Source organism: Hippoglossus hippoglossus, chromosome 9, assembly GCF_009819705.1.
Source record: "Hippoglossus hippoglossus isolate fHipHip1 chromosome 9, fHipHip1.pri, whole genome shotgun sequence".
NCBI classification, from domain to species: Eukaryota; Metazoa; Chordata; class Actinopteri; order Pleuronectiformes; family Pleuronectidae; genus Hippoglossus; species Hippoglossus hippoglossus.
In genome coordinates, this window is record NC_047159.1 from 20,119,722 (window position 1) to 20,136,073 (window position 16,352).

At 40.3% G+C, this 16,352-nt stretch overlaps 1 protein-coding gene across 2 annotated transcripts; it reads right to left on the reverse strand.

Moving 5' to 3' along the window:
• Positions 1-4,611: 4,611 nt before the first annotated feature.
• On the reverse strand, positions 4,612-15,504 carry angptl2b (angiopoietin-like 2b). Of its 2 annotated transcripts, none has more exons than XM_034594985.1 (5): positions 15,201-15,504; positions 9,277-10,164; positions 6,884-7,077; positions 5,727-5,997; positions 4,612-5,607 (listed from the first exon to the last, which is right to left on the reverse strand). In XM_034594985.1, exons 2-5 carry the CDS (start codon positions 10,139-10,141, stop codon positions 5,408-5,410), a joined length of 1,530 nt encoding a protein of 509 aa, XP_034450876.1. In that variant the 5' UTR covers positions 10,142-10,164; positions 15,201-15,504; the 3' UTR covers positions 4,612-5,407. The 2 variants fall into 2 exon arrangements, with proteins under 2 accessions (XP_034450876.1, XP_034450874.1); XM_034594983.1 differs by having other exon boundaries at positions 14,998-15,504.
• Positions 15,505-16,352: the final 848 nt, after the last annotated feature.

The window sequence follows — 16,352 nt, forward strand, 5'->3', positions numbered from 1 at the left end:
CGCTATGCGGATGACTGGAAGAATAAAAAGCTTAGTTGAATTGGGATAAGTGCCTTGCTTGGTTGGCACAACAGATTAACCAAAACCCAGAGAGAGGAACATTTGTCAGCTTCTGAGAAGCCACTCCTTTTCCCAATATAAGCCTGTTCATGCTGTTCATATTTTCCTTTTATTAAAACTGAGTCACCCTGTTATACTGCAGTTGACCTATGCTCCAGTAATTTTAAACCACAGGCAAGTAGTTAAGTAATTGTTTCGAGGATTATCACTGTTTCTGTATAGAGCTGTTTGGCTTATGTTTCTTATGGGACACGCATCAACAGTGACTCCATTTAACACCTGGCATTAAAAAAAAGTCTCATATTCACAGATTGAATGTAGATATTATGCTAACCTAAATGAATGTCATTTTATCTTTAAAGATTTTGTACAATGTGTTGAGTATTGATGCTTGTTTTTTCATGTTTTCTAGCAGTAAATCTCTGGTGTACACTCTCAAAAATAGGTTTTACATCTTGATAGATACTGACATTGTTAAAATGCTTCCCTGCAGTGTGATTTTAAAATATCACTTTGGTTTAATATTTGAAGATTTTTTACAAGATCTTTGGTTTCAGCCAAAACATGATTTCACTGCATTGCCTAAAATAATTTTTCAAATGGATTCATCAAACTTATTCCAGAGGACAATGAAGTTTGCATGTGTGTCTTTGGTTTTTACATCTGTGAGCAATTATTGATAGAGTTGAAAATGCGAGGGAACTGTTTGAAAGGTCACATGCTGCGCACGGAAAAAATGTATGACTGTCCAGTTCCTGAAAGATTCAACCTATTACATTAACTGTAAAAGATGTATATTGGTTTAACAGTAAAGATGTCTCATTTTTTTGGAAGTAGTGAATTATTGCACCACTGGAAAATCCACAGTAACACCTTTACAGTATTTAAGTTTCCATCGTGCTGAGGAAACTTTCCCCTTGTGCGTCCCTGAGAGGTTTCCTGTAAGTTCCCGGAGGACTCACAGACGTTCTGGAAGAACATGAAACAGTGGTCATGGCATGTGGCTGTAAAGCTATGAGCAAATCTGCACATCTCCACAGTTGGAAATCAGTTCAAATGCTGAGCCTTTGGAAAATGGAAAAAAAACTCAGTAGTTCCACTATGTAAGTAATAAACAATGAAGTGACTATTCTCCCAAGGGGGAACTTCACCACATTATTATGTGTTTCTATTTTCTATTTCTTAATGGCAACCATATGCATCACAATCATTCAACGGCAGGGGAGTCGTTTCAGTAAATGACTTGGTTGCATAACATTTAGTGAAATCTCACTATTTGGTATTTTCTGGTGTTCAGAGGTGTGGTTTTGTCAAGTCACGGTTGTGTCACCTCAGTGCATTACTACATTACATAGACATGGAGCAGGGATGCAGACAGTGGAATGAGAGCTTAGCTGAGTTACCCCAGTGTGTCTTGACAGGCTGTGGTGATTTATGAAGGAAAGATAGTCACATGAAGAGGGGAACAGGAAAAGGAAAAAGAGATGACAGCAAGATGGATCTGATTCCAGTTTGCAGATACTTCATGGTTACTGTCCCCATAAAACGTGTTTCGATAGCTGTCTTTATAGGAGGAAGGACTCTTTTTAAATGTTGGTGTTATTGTATTCTGATCCAACTTAATGAAAAATGATTTATCCATATGTTGTACGTCTGCTGGCTACTTTCATGAAAAGATTTTAGCATGACACACCCAAAGAAGATACAGTGGAAAAGTCCTCTACCATAGACTTTATATAAAGATTGATGACATGACAGCTTCCCAACAGTGAAGCCAAAGTATCTCGATCTGCACCTGGTGGCTGACTGCAGCATAGTTCATAAATCACACCTCCTTCATGTTAATGGCTGGGACATCCACCTAAACTATAAAGAGTCTATAAAGAAAATGCTAATTTTACTGGTAAGTTTGGTTTTAATTAGTTATTCGATGTTATTAAAACAGGGTGAGATGTCATGATTGACAGCTAAGACTGACACGCAATTGGTAGAGTGCGTGTATCGACGAGACCTCACTACCACGACTATCACCAATCACTACTGCACAGACTCTGGCTCCAAATGACGTCATCAATGCAAGATAGCAGTGTTCGTATATTTATATATTATAGCAGATATTTATGGCTTAATTTCTGAATACTGGGAGGACATGGAGACATGTGGTCCCTTTTTATATACAGTCTATGTTTACACAGTCCGTTCATTGTGATGGATGTGAAAACGTTTTACACATCCTGAACGTCTTTATAAACTGAATGAGTTTCACATGCAAGTTAAAGTTATCCAAGGGTCACATTGTTTTAAAATGTGATGTAATTGTTTTAATCCTGTGATGTTTAGCTCAATCAATGAATCATTAGGCAGAGCTTTTAGTAATTAACAATTAATCATCCTTACGTTACATGTGTAGTCCATTTGTGGATGACTACATTTGCTTAGACTGAAAGCTTGCAATGTGTGTGGTTAAAGGCTCCAGTGAAAAAATTGTACTGGGGTTTCTGGTGGTTTGACTACATTTACTCAAAAGGTGGAGTGGAAATGATTCATGAGAGCACAGGAAAGTTAAAAATGGTTCCATTCAAAGAATTCAAGGACATGGACTTTTGCAGATGTGAAACAACAATACACGCCAATTTGAAGGTTCAGGTTTGAATGCTCAGGAAATGCGGTTCTCTTTGTGCTGAGTGAGCACTGTGTCAGCTCATGGTTTTCCATGTTGGTTGAGGAGTGGGGGCTGCACAGGCCTCCCTTACTGAAGGTTTTCCATCGTGGTGAGTGCTCAGACGTACTCGGCATCCAAAGAGTCTGTCGTCTCTGTTTATGGAGACGATGAAACACCGTCCTCTGCTTTACCACGATTTGGTTAATTGACAAAGCAGACTGTAACTGGTTTATTATGTAATTTCTTTAGAAAGTGTTGACCTGCCTTGCCAGACAGCAGACTTTGGTAAAAGATGCACTTTACTGTCCCATCCATCCTTAATTAAAACACAGCTGACTAGAGTGACAGTCCCAGTGATGAATGTCTACTTTTGTCCTATCCAAAGCCTCTCTGTCACAGGAAAGAAGCTTTTTCTCTTTTTGACTTATGAGACAGTTTTAACAGCCCATGTTTGTCGTTTTAGTGTAGGACAGGTGTTCTGGCTACTATCACATAAGCATCCATCTTCACTTTGGCAGCACAGAATGCTAACATGCTATGTTAACGTTTATTTGGAGTGAAGGAATTTAAATGGAACACGTAACATTTTTGCTCTGTTGATTATTGGCCCCTTCAGACGATCTCAAATTGTCAGTCACAGGAATTCACACTAAATTGATTTCCAATGCTCTTTAAAATGTCTCAACCTTCTTCGGCTCAAATCTAGTCATGGAATGACAGTAATGGAGCTTGGTTATTTCGGTTCGAACTCCTTGTTTTATTTTCCAGCTGTCTTTGGAAATGTCATTGACACATAATGAGGTAAAGGGGATTTCTGCTGTCAGTGGAGGGGCCTGGTGGATGCATTAGTTTTACAAGCCTGTCACATTTCATTTGTCATTCCTCTGTGTACTGGCTTTGTTTGCAAACACTGACAGTGGTGATAATGTTTGAGACATGCTTTTATTCAATCAGATCTCATAATGTACTCAGCTGTATATGTGTTAAATTGAATGTAGTTTTTCATAATGGTATTACTAAACATTATTTGTTAGTGAGCTTCAAAAATTCAGTTTATTGCAAATGAAAGCAACAATCAAGGTATTGCACTGCAGGACATATTTAAAATCCAATTTGTTTAAAGCTATGGTTGCTGCATAATAGAGGCATGTACTGTAAGTTGACGGCGTTCAGTTTTAAAGTAACAGTAATCTTTGGTACACATAAAATAAAGTATTGATGATATTAATATTTCACAAAATAATAAAATTAGTCAATTTAAGTTAATTTTAGCCTCAGCTCCCCTACAACCCCTCAAAAGTTAAGCAGTATACAAAATTAATGAATTTTATTTTATAATAATAATAATCTATACTGTACAATTAATTTTTAAATGTTTTACTGAGATTCTTATTTTATTCACAATACAAACACCACATTTTCCACATTGTTACTTAAAGCTGAAAATTATATTCTTTCACTTAATCAAAAAATCTTTTAATATCATGGGTTCATATTTTATACATTTTCTCCTTCCATGCTTTAATATATTCAGACACATAAAATGTTGATGCAATGAATGATGACACTTTTTTTTTTACGGAGATAACAGCCAAGAAGTTGTGCATTAAAATCAAACATTAGTTTGTGATCTTAACAATGATAAATATGTCAACACATGAACATTTGAGATCTTGGTTTCACTCTCTTCTGAATAGAAATATGTGTCTCATATTATATGAATATTAGTGACTGCTGTTATTAAGTGACATTGGCTAAAGAATGTCATTTAAGTTAAATGGAAGCCTTGAGAACCACAATGTAGTTATAACGGTCTTGTGCACAACCTTTCAAATCTTTTCTCTCTCTCACTTTTTAGTAGTAGCTTATACCAAGTCACCTCAAAAAGCACACAAGCTGTACATATTTTATTCCAAATTATTAGTGACATAACAGGTTTTAATACATTATATTACAAATATCTTCTGTACATACGCAATGTGTTGGATCTATTGACATCAACAAACCACTAGATTTATACAGTAAATACAGTGCTTGGTTTATACAAGCAAATTGGTGAATACCTGTTCAAGTCATTTCAAAACAAGTATTACAGAATGTACTTCCTCAAATTATGATAGAATTGATTTTTTGTTATTGGTAACTGTTATTGTATTAACAATTTGTTGTTAGAAAAATGTTATTGATGAACCTGGCCTTTGCATTACACAGAAAATGATACTGTTCCTATAATTTGAAGAATGTATTTTGAATGAAATTAAGTCACCGGATACATTTCCTGTGTCGTCCTCATTTTCTTCCAACTGCGAAAAAACAAAACAAAACTTGACATACATACTATTTATATATATTTATTTAAGGATCCATATTAACTGAATGATTTTCATCTGGTCTTTTCATGTCAAATTAGGTTCACATGGTATTTCTCACTCAGATCAAATGAACGCACTGTTTTTAAAACAACTCCTGAGTTGTCGAGACACCTGAATAACAGTACACACATTTGATCAATTGTCTTGAGGGACCAGTATATCAGCCTGACAATTTGATATTGTACTTTCCACGTTATCGTTCTTTGTACTCGGCTTAGACTGGTGCCACTCCATTAGACAAAAGATACAGTTTGCATGGATGTTAGGAGATGTGATAGTTTTCTTTACAGTACAGTGTCTTTTCCATGGATGCCTAGTGGAAGGTATTTGGGTTTGGACGGATCATCATGACCACTTTCTTTAGTGAGTAGGCCCCTCCTCTGAACTCAGCCCAGTAGACTCCGTCTTGGTAGCGGCTGCGGTAGTGTCCTCCCCTGTACCAAACTCCATTCAAATTTGAATGGGCACAAGAGTTGTACCACCATCCTCCCTTCTGGTAGTGGGCACAGTTGCCTAGAAAGATGAATAAATAAATAAACAGTCAGGCAACATGCATTGTAATCATGTTAATAATTGGTTTATGATTGCCCAGATTAATCCAGTTTAACATTAAGTATCGTTCAGGTTTTTACCTGTATATGCATCATGGTCTCTGTCTAGTGTTGTGAACTGTTTGCCGTTATGCCAGGTAAGGGAGTCTCCAGCATTGCCATGGTAACGGCCCACCCGTAGCTTGTAAAAGTCGGCTTCAGGCTCCACCCTGAAGCTGGCATACTCCGCGAACACCTTCTTGCCAGACCAGTCTTCCAGCGTGACCAGCAGTTTGTAGTTACCCTGGTTAGTCAGCCAGTAGATGTTCTCCAGACCCAGCCAGTACTCGCCGTCAATATTGCCAAAACCTTGCTGTAAAGTGCAGTGATAGGAAAAATATTATCAGTATGATTGAGAAATCTTTTGTAAAACGCTCTTTGAAAAAGTTTTGAACCGTTAGTTTGGATGTCTATAATTCAGGGTCTTCACTCAGAGATCTGGAGGTAATTATGAGTTTAGCTCTTCTATGGGTTTGTTTATTGTCAAGGAACATGATTATAAATGGACCCTCTGAGTCTGGTTTATAGCTTGTATCGGGTGTCCAGATTTACACTGTTATTTTGTTGATTGAAAACACAACAGGATGTGCGTAAGTGCGTATATATTATGAAATCCCACGTTCTGGACTCTTCTCTTGCTTTATTCTGGCTCTGGTCATACTGTAAGTTGGTTTGTGGTGTCCCCCACCCTGCACATGCTTTGAGTCATGGAAACACCCCTTCTGATGAGTTTACAAATGAAATTTCAGATCTCATGTGGTTAAACGTTTTTTTTTGTAAAAGTCATGGAAATGTCTCCATTGTTGCCTTCAGCTAAGATTTAATCAGGACCCTTGTTAACTGTTGGCCTGCAAACAATTATTTACCAATGGATTGCTTTTTCCTGTGAGAGGGGGGTTTCCTTAGAAAAGATAGACTAAATAAATACCATAGCCCTTTTTTTCAGATAACTTCTGGTACAGGCTTAAAAAAAGTCCAATATTCCAGCAATTTTTATCAGTAATTTTATAAAGACCAACAGACTTATGAGTCATACGGCCAAGCAGTGACTGACGTAGGTATTATATCAGACACTTTGAAAGCTTAACAATTACCTAGTCATTACATGTTCACATCTGGTTAGTGTCAAGACAACCTACATGAGGCACCAGCTTCCCTCCAAACTATGAGTCCCTTGATTTGGTGTGAGGTTGCTGCACCTTGTATGTCTCCCAGTTCCTGAAGAAATTGACAGAGCCGTCCACTCTCCTCTGGATCACAGTCCAGCCACCTGGGTCATGTCTCTGGTCACACCACACCTGCATAAGCCGGTTGGCATTCTCTGGCTTTACCAGGCACATGCCACTGGCAGTGTGGCCATCTTCCAGAGCCTGCGTACAATCCTTAAATGGACCTGAACAGAGATGACATTACATCTATAGCAACCATTCTGAAAGTGAGACAGAATCCATGATACAAACATCCACAATAGTGTTTTGTGATACTTGCTAACGAAGCCATGTTACCTCAGCCCCAACCTGCTGCTACCTCTGATTACAATACTAAAAAGAACCAAATTTATCATCTCACAAGTAACAGAATAACATATATAAATAAGCAATTATTGTGCCCAAGAGGATGTGTCATCTATCAGCATATGAATGCAGATAAATAAATGTTTACTTGCAGGCAACCAAAGTCTGGTCAAACATGATTGGCCCAACTTGAAATGGAAACCAGAAGGCTTCTAGTACCATAATCTTGTCCCACACCTATATATTTTGTCTATAGAGATTACACCTGTGCTAAATGTTAACACAGGTGTAAGCACAAGTGAACTGAACTGAGGGTCTGAACCAAACCGTGGATTTGGAAATTCATAACACCCCTATTAACATGTAGAATTTGGTATTTATATTATATTAAAACTTAACAAAAGAAAATGGAGAAAAAGTCAGTGACACAAAGAGTTGTTATACTCTGCCATAGGAAACCCCAATTTTCAGCAGACGCTTTCATTTTAACAGTAGAATTGACTTTGGCTGCTCCTCTCATAAGGGAAATGGCTGCCGGCTGTGCAGCCAAAAGAAACACAGGCATGAGGGCAAAGGGAATCCTGACTACTGGATGATGAAACGGGAGAAAAAAATTTGATCATCTGTGCTTTATAGACTGGGATTATTATTCTACTTATTTACGCTATGGTTTTTCTGTTTTAATTTATAAAAACTACATCTCTACATCATTCTGCAGCATTAGAATTCATGCTTCAAATGTTTTGATGATTTCATGCAGAGTCAGTACCACTTTACTGGATTTCATTGTGCAAAACAGTTAAACATAATTTGCCTGTGTGCCATTTATGATTTTATCCCAAATTCCAAACCCAGTAGAGGTGGAAAAACACTAATGGGGCTACTGACTCCCTAGCTTCAATTGGCTGTGAAAGAGTTTAAGTTATAAAGATGTCACACGTGTATGGTTTACCAGCTGGAACAGATTTTGTATACAATGGAAACAAACAAATCGAGAATAGGGGGTCACACAAAATGTTGGAGGTGAGGGAGGTGGGGCATCATGAGTTTGCAAGACATGAGGTGTATGAAAGATGAAACAACACACATATGTCATGAGGTCCTGCTCAGCTGACCGAGCCAAAAGTGACTACCCAGTTGTCTCAATAACAAGATAGCTATTGGTTTAATGAATTCACTGCGAATGATCTGTCTCTTGGCCCACTTCATGCCATCCACTTACTCTCAGGAATGTCTCTGAGCAGATACAAGCCAGAGCGCTGCCCTGCTCTGTTCTGCCTGATAAAGTCTGCTGATTTGGTGGAACATATGACTGATTCTTGCCTGGTGGAACAAATGACATCACCAACTGCCGGTATCTCTTTCTGTTCCTACATTACCCCCTCCCCCTTTTCATAGACTCCATCCCTCTGTTTCTCTGTGTTCCGCTCTCAGTTCTCTCCTTCCTGCATTGTGTGTTGTGCTCTGTTCGTGTTAAGGGTTTATGTAACTTTTGGGGTGTTGGTTGCTGCGCGAAGGAAATTATTTGCCTCCTTTGAAAAATTCTATACAAAGGCTCCCGTTCACATACAGCTTAGTGAAAATTGCAAGCAGTAGCACAACATGTGAATGGAACAATCTCCCAGGTTTGTTCCCCTGATGCGCCATTATAAAACCATTTTTTCTGAAGATAGCAACAGGCTCTTTAGTGCAACAAATACCACAAAACACTCTTCTCGTCAAATTTAAAGCTTTATCATCGATTAACTTGTGGTTTCCGAGGCCCATGGGCTTAGATCCAGCTATCCATTTAGGCACATGTATTTACCTTGCTAATGTGCTTTGTGTGAGTTGTATCATGGCAATTAGATAATATGCATCTCAAAAGGCGGTGGACAACAGAATTTCTGTTCTCTCTTTGGCCTTTTGTTGTGGGAATACGTGGGATTCATTTAAATTGGCTATGAAGAATGAGTGGTTGATTTTGTCTTGTTTAAGACAGACAATCCTTTGTTTGTGATTACTGTTTATGATGGCATCTGGTACGTCTGGTAAGAATGCATAAAATAAAAGTTTATATCGGACTTTGTTAGACTCACCAGAGGGTTTGTCAGTGGTGGAGGGGCTGTGTGTGCCAGCCGGCATTGTTGGAAGAGGCGGTGACTTTTGGTCACTCTGGATCTCGTTGCTGATTGGGTTGTTGATTCGTGGAAGGACAGGTGGCTGGTAAGGCTTATTAACGGGCTGGGATGGTGGAGGGGGCTGAGGCCGTGGCTGGGGGATGGGCACATGACGAGGGGAAGGGCGACTCTGGCACTGCTCCTCCAACAGGACAATCAGAGTTGATTGGTTAGTGGCCAAAGAAGCTAAGTGCTGGTACTTGTGCTCGAGATCTTTGTATCGACTGGTGAGATGCTGCATCTCAGAGGTTTGGTTCAAGATCTTGTTCTCCATCTGGGCCAATTCCAGGGCATTGTCTCTCTTTCTGATGATCTCATGGAGCAGCTGCATGTACAGCTGAGTGACTCTAGAGTTCATGTTTCGGCTCTCCTTCCTCAGAAGCTTGACCTCATTGACAATACCCCCGTCCACCTCCACCAATTGTTGCAAGGTCTCAATCTGCCTCTTTTGTTTCTGTAGCTCCACATTTAGCAGCTCTAACTCCTGTTTGTTGACCCGATTCTCCAGCATAGCCTCTGGCTCCTTGGAGTTGACACAGATGGCTCCAGTCACTTTTTGCTGCGGCACTATAAAAGTGTAGGAGCATTTGTCCTGTTGCTGGTCAGCTGGAGAACGTTTGCTTCTCCCGGCATAGAGAAACTCTCTCTCAAAACCGTCTTCACTGCTCCCAAATTCTTGGGTCCTGTCCCGGCTGTTGTCGGATGGACTCCCCTGAGTCTGTTGAACACCACCGGCTAGTCCATAAATAAGGAGCCCCAGCAGGACCATTGAAGGGGTCTCCATGAGTGTGGCCAAATCACCAAAGCCTGAGAAGAATGGGTAGGAAAATTGAGAACATGATTATATTGTAGGGAAAAAACTTTTGTTGTTGGTAAGCAGAAGCTACCTACTCACTACCTGTTCTGCCTCTGATTGAAAGCTCTCAGGATTGGGTTGTATGCATTGTGACAGGGCATCAATGGAGTCCTTCACAGCTATGTTTACTGAGACCAGAAGAAGGCTGTTCATCAGGATACACTGGTCCACTAGGCACCAATGTCCTATGCATACACATCTCAGATTAAGCAAAGCTGGAGGTTATTACAGCTCCCAAAAATAAGAGCTACCAAAAAAGATTAGATCTGAGAGGAAATCGGTGACTCGTCTTGCGGAGTGCCTCACTGGCTGCTGTTATTCACCATGACAGGGCCTTGATCCTGGTTTGTTTAAATCAGCTTTCTTCTGTCAGATCCATGTTGTACAAGCTGTTTGAAAGTGACTAATCCCCTCTCTGGCCCTAAGAAAAATATTTATTTTGTCTAATGATGTGCTGATCTTTCGAGTCAGATGCATTGCTGTTAGGGAACTGTGTTTAGCTTAGCTTGCCGTACTGGCTCAGGTTCTCTTTGGGCGAATGCCACTGCCTGTCCGTGACACAATGAAACACTCCCAGCTACTCCCTTCTGCAGGCCTGGACATCTTTGCTTATGGAAAATTTGAAGCACCACCAGATGATTCTATTCATGGAGCTGTTTAAAATATTGATTGTGTTGCATCAGTCCTCAGTAAGGGAAATACGTTGCATGCACACACTAATAGGGAATTAATCATAAGTTGTGTATCCTCTTTGAAGATGTCTGGTTCTGATATAACTAAAAGCTTACTTTAACCATCAAGAATGCTGAGAAAAAGATCTTACATAACATTACCATTACCTGTGTCTGTGTCCACTTCTGATCAAATCTTAGATATATTCATGTTTAGATTTCCATCGCTTCTAAATTTTCTTTTCTGCCTAATTGGACCTTGTGGCACAACCCATAATCTTCCTCAAGAGCTAATGAGCGTGAGCTGGTTCATTACGAATTCATATACAATTTAAGAGAAAAATAAGTGCAGGCAATTTTTAATGATAATTTGGTGTTATTAGTTAGCGGAGGGTATGCCACTCATTGCTGAGGAGAATGTAACTCCTGTGTGAAGAAAACAAGGCCTTGAACTCCCGGGACACCTTGTTTGAAAGCTGCTGTATATTGGATTACAGTGGACTACTGTTTAACACCTCCCCAGAGTCAGTGGGGGGGCCTGTCTAATCAGAAAGCGATATAGTGAGGTCTATACTGGCTTGATTCTTGAAGGGCTGCATAAGGATTTCCAATCTTAAAAGGGCTTCTTCATACATTTGTTAAAGTTTATCTCTATGTGAAAGATAAACTTCCAAATGATGTCCTGAAAGAAAATTGGGAAGAGAGTTGAAATGTTTTTGTCTTGTTAATCCGGGCATGTTGCCAGCACATTAGGTTGAAGACACGGAGAGGAGAAATGCAGCACTTTCCAAGCACATGAACCTGGCACATTCAACCCCTTCGGCTTCATCTGAATAAAATGTGTAAACACTTTTTCTTACTGGAAACAAATTTGTATACTACTATTATGTAACCTGTTGGCCTTTTTGGATATTATTGTTTAATAGGCCCAAAAAAAATCACCATACGCTGCACAAGAATGTTGAGTCTGATTCTTGTCTGTATTTTCTTAACAAAGTACCCAAGTCATTTGCTGGAATATGAATAAAATATCCTTCAGAGTATAGTTTCCATTTCAGATTCACCACGAGTCTGTCTTCTGTCAGCACAGTAAGATCTTTTACTATTAATCCTGCTAAAAAATGACATCACCTCTGCAAAAGCCGATTGATGGAACTATAATGTTGAATAGTTTTCACACCATTCAAATAGATAGCTACTATCATCACTGAACTCATCTTAATGAAATCACTAATAATATCCTGCATGCAAGCTCATACCAAGATAACCAAGCCGGTCATAGCCTGTCCCTTGTAATGTGCTGATGACTGTATTTAGCTAGTGGCTCCTGTGGTTTCTGCCCCTGGAACATGAGCTCTGTCTCTGAGAAATGCTGTGTGATTTGCCCCCGCTGCTGAGGAGTCCCATGTTGGACGTTGTTATCCTGGAATCTCCTGCTCTAGGCTTCACTACACTTCAAAGCTGAGGGGAAAATGTTTGCAGCTTGTGATGAAATGTGTTTGTGTGCACTCGCATGCGGTATGTGTGCGTCTGTAAAAGAGTTTTGTGGTTAATGTGTGTGTTTAAACAACAACACTCATTGGGCTCAGTCTCCCAGGGACCGGAGAGAGTCCCATCTGCCCCAACAGAGACAGCCTGTTATTAACCCATCGACAGTCTGCCAGAGGGAACAACAGAAAGCCTCCTCCTCCGTCTTCGCTGGTAACAGCCCCCACAGCTCATCATTGTCCCAACATCAGTTCCCTTTAACAAGCTGCTATTGACTGGCCAATAGCTTTAATGATTAACTGGTGTTGAAGTGTTGTATATGATACCAGTCAAAACCGGTCAATTTTTCTCTCCTTGTTTTAAGCAGATCAGGTACAGTGAATAACCTGATGGTAGAAAGGTAACCACTGAACTGCTCAAGATAAAAAATAAAAAGATAGTTTTGATCACTGTACCTAAAAATATGAGTGAATTTTACAGCTAACATCCCTTTTTTAGGGATTAAGAAGTTAATTAACCATAGCAGCTTTGAGCATGAGAAGAAAAGAAACAGACGGAGCTTCACATGATGAAGAGCAGCACAGTCTCCACTTAAACCTCATTGAACTGGTTTGGGATGAACTGGACAGAAGATGAAACCAAAGCAAACAAATTCATGAGAATTTTCAGAAGCAAAGTTATTTTTGAACAATATTAGGTTTCAATTGTAGAAAGAAAGTTTTATGTACAGCTGCTGAATAAGACAAAGTTTGATTAAATAAGGTTCACCAGGAAAATACCTTAATTCTTTTATTATAATTTTTTTTTAATTTGGAATTGTGAATGTGTGCAATGTTTTATCTCAGAAACACGTAAGACATTGAATCTAAAAGGACCTAAAGGCGGAAGGGCCATTCTCGTTTTCATTTGATTGGCAGCTCCCCATGGATAATTTCCTAAAGCCTGCTTCACACCAAAATGTTTTGGTTTTACTGTTTTCAGGTGGTAAGTCTGTGTTTACACGACTTCTCTTAGCGGATTTCACTCAATGTGAAATCAAGTGTGATAGGCAGGTCAGTGTGTGTCCGACCAGCTCCGGCCTTTTTGGTCATTCTCAGCACATATTAATTAGAAGGTGGGCAGCCTTGCTCAGACTGGCTGATGTCTCGCTCCCCAGCCCCTCTCATTTCAGCATGAGCATGGCATTCCTCACATTCTTTGTCACCTCATTAGTGTGAGCTACCATACACACATGTAGAGTCAGTGGTTGTGGCAGACGGTGAGAGCTACACCCCTCAGACACCGGACCATTACTCTCTCCCACCTATAAGTACCTTTTTAAGACGTACTGTATCTACTGACCCAATTCATAACCCAATGTCCTACTTTCTATGTGAATGCTTCATAATCACATCATCAACTACAGCAGGAGATCACAACAGGACTACAAAGCACCTAATTTGTCAGTAGCCAAAAAGAAGTGGGCACTTTGCTGGGCGGCTTTGTGCTGCATGTTTAAATTAGTGCCAACTCCACTGAGAACATGCAATCTCCTGCTTGACACCCAATATGTGTTAGATCAGAGTCAAATTCAATTTGCTCATGGTAATCAGCCTTATTACCTTTCCTAGAGGGTGACCTCATTCTTTCCTCAAGCATGTAATCCTTGTAAGCATGTAACATGACATTTGGAACATAATTAATCTCAACTACCTGCTCAGTGTTTGTTTTGACTCTCCATTCCGCAGGAGAGGTAAAGTTTTTGTTGGAATTTAGGTTTGGTCCTGTCTCTCTTACCTTACCTCCGTTGTGATCTGAGTCAGACAGGGAAGCAGGGGGTCTCGCAAATTGTTTCGATAAGTTCCAGCATGCTACCTCAAAGCCGCCTTATCCAAACACTAGCCTGGCAACAGAAAACAAAGACGGGATTCATTTCCCGGCTTCCCTGTCCTCTTGAGCCCAGGGGAACATCCTGAAGCTGCACACTGCTTGACATAGTAAACTTATCTTTTATTCTTTTTTTTAGAAGCAAGTGGCATCTTTTGATATCATGAATCTTTTATATCATATCATCTTTTAGATACCTGCTTCACTGCCCTTGTGCCTTGTCCTACACTTTTAGGTTCCTGTGTTTTGACAGTGTTTTGACAGTGTTTTATCAGTAGTGAAGAAGCGCTAAGTCTCGAGAGCCTGCACTCCAGCATCCCTATGCGCTGTAGTAAACTCTCTTTAACAGAGTCCATCAGTCATCAGTCTGATTAGTCATCAGAGAGTAGAATTACCCGTTGGCACCAAACAGTGAGTCAGACAAGAGATGCTGCATGACAACCGCTGAATTCAGGATTAAAAGAAAATAATGCAGAGTGCAGCAGTTTGAGACAGAACAGTCACAGTCTGGCTTCCATCAGATAAAAGAAATGACCACATAATTGCTTTTCCATCATGTTAAAAATGCCACTTGGCTGACTGAGTCTTTGCTCACCGACAACTTGTGTCTCACCAAGAAGGGTCATCATTTTCACTTAGTTAATATATTCCAATGGTGGACAATTGATTAATGCAGTGAATTGATGTGACATGCAGTGTCTCTAAGAAATGTAACCAATATATTAGATAAATATAATTCAAATGTTACACAGTACTTACGAGATAACAGTTGAATATTGATGAAGCTCCCTCAGTTTCCTTGTCCTCCTGCCTGAGATGATTGAAGCTGCTCCTGGTTGAGAGTCATCCCAAGTGTAAAAGCTGCACGCCTGTGTCCTTTTCTCAAAGTTCTCTGTGCTCTTCTGTCTAGTTACTCACTCTTTGTCACCTCAGTTCATTCCACTAGTGAAGAGGTAGCTTACCTGTGAAGACTATTATTAAAAGACCGTCATTAGCCCAACAGAAGCTTAACTTGCTGGCAACTCTTCAGTAAACATTGAGTAGGTTGTTTCAAAATCCACTTGAAAAAGTTGCAGCACTTTCAAGAGACAACTGGCAGTGGAGGTAGTTCCCTGATGAATGGTGTGAGTCCGGGGCAGGTTGTGTTCTGCCTGTGGCCCGTTAGGAGAAGACTGTCACTTTTCTGTGGGTTGAATCCATCACTTCTGCCTCACAGCTCTAAGAGGCTGTCTCTCTCAACTGCACCTCTCTCTCTCTCTCTCTCTCTCTCTCTCTCTCTCTCTCTCTCTCTCTCTCTCTCTCTCTCCCCCTCCTTGGTGCTTTTAAATGATGAGAAATCCTCTAGCAGTGTTTCAGTAGGCAGACAAATTGAGCTCAGAGCCTCCCCCCTCTCCCTTAAAATGAACACATTCTTGTTTAAAGCAACCGCCTTCTTTCTCCACCCCTCCTCCCCATGGCACAAAAGAGATCCACAAGCATGCACAAGACGAACACACGCACGCACTTCTCAAATTTCCTTCCCCCTGCCCCCTGGCCACCGGTTCACCACTACCAGCACTATTTCTGGCCTGGGACTGCATGGTTCTTCTGGTGGTGGACAGCAGTGATGTTACACTGATCAGATCCTAATTGGGCGTGAATGAACACTTGCCCTGAGAGACGGAAAGACGCTGACAGATAGGAAGCAGATCCAGGTGTTTGACTTAGACCAGGTCTGGATGAGTGACTGCCGACCCTGCTTTTTACAGCGTGGAGGTTAGATGTCAGAAACAGGCAGGGTCTCTGTATAGTGCAGCACACTTGAACTAAATCTTGCTGGGGGACAATCACATAATAACTTCAAAAGCAGAGCTGTATGAACTTGTGTCCATGTATGTGTGGGTGGACAATAGGATATGAATGTGTCCTGCGGGGCGGACCATCCTGCCAATGATCTATAAATGTCTCATACAAAGACTTGGCATTTGGGATACTGTTGCTATGGCTGATGTCTCCTGTTATGTTGTTGTTTTCATCTTTTTAATGCGCTTTCTTTTGTCCAGCCAGTTATTGTTATGACTGGATTTTCTCTTTCTGCTACGATTATTTAAGAGTTAAAGGGAAAGTTAAGAGAA

Excerpts from the sequence above, each read along its gene's own strand:
- angptl2b (XM_034594985.1), bottom strand. The coding sequence starts at position 10,141 with ATGGAGACCCCTTCAATGGTCCTGCTGGGGCTCCTTATTTATGGACTA. Across the intron at positions 7,078-9,276 it reads CACCACTGACAAACCCTCTG|GTCCATTTAAGGATTGTACG; the intron begins GTGAGTCTAACA and ends ATCTCTGTTCAG. Across the intron at positions 5,998-6,883 it reads GGAACTGGGAGACATACAAG|CAAGGTTTTGGCAATATTGA; the intron begins GTGCAGCAACCT and ends TGCACTTTACAG.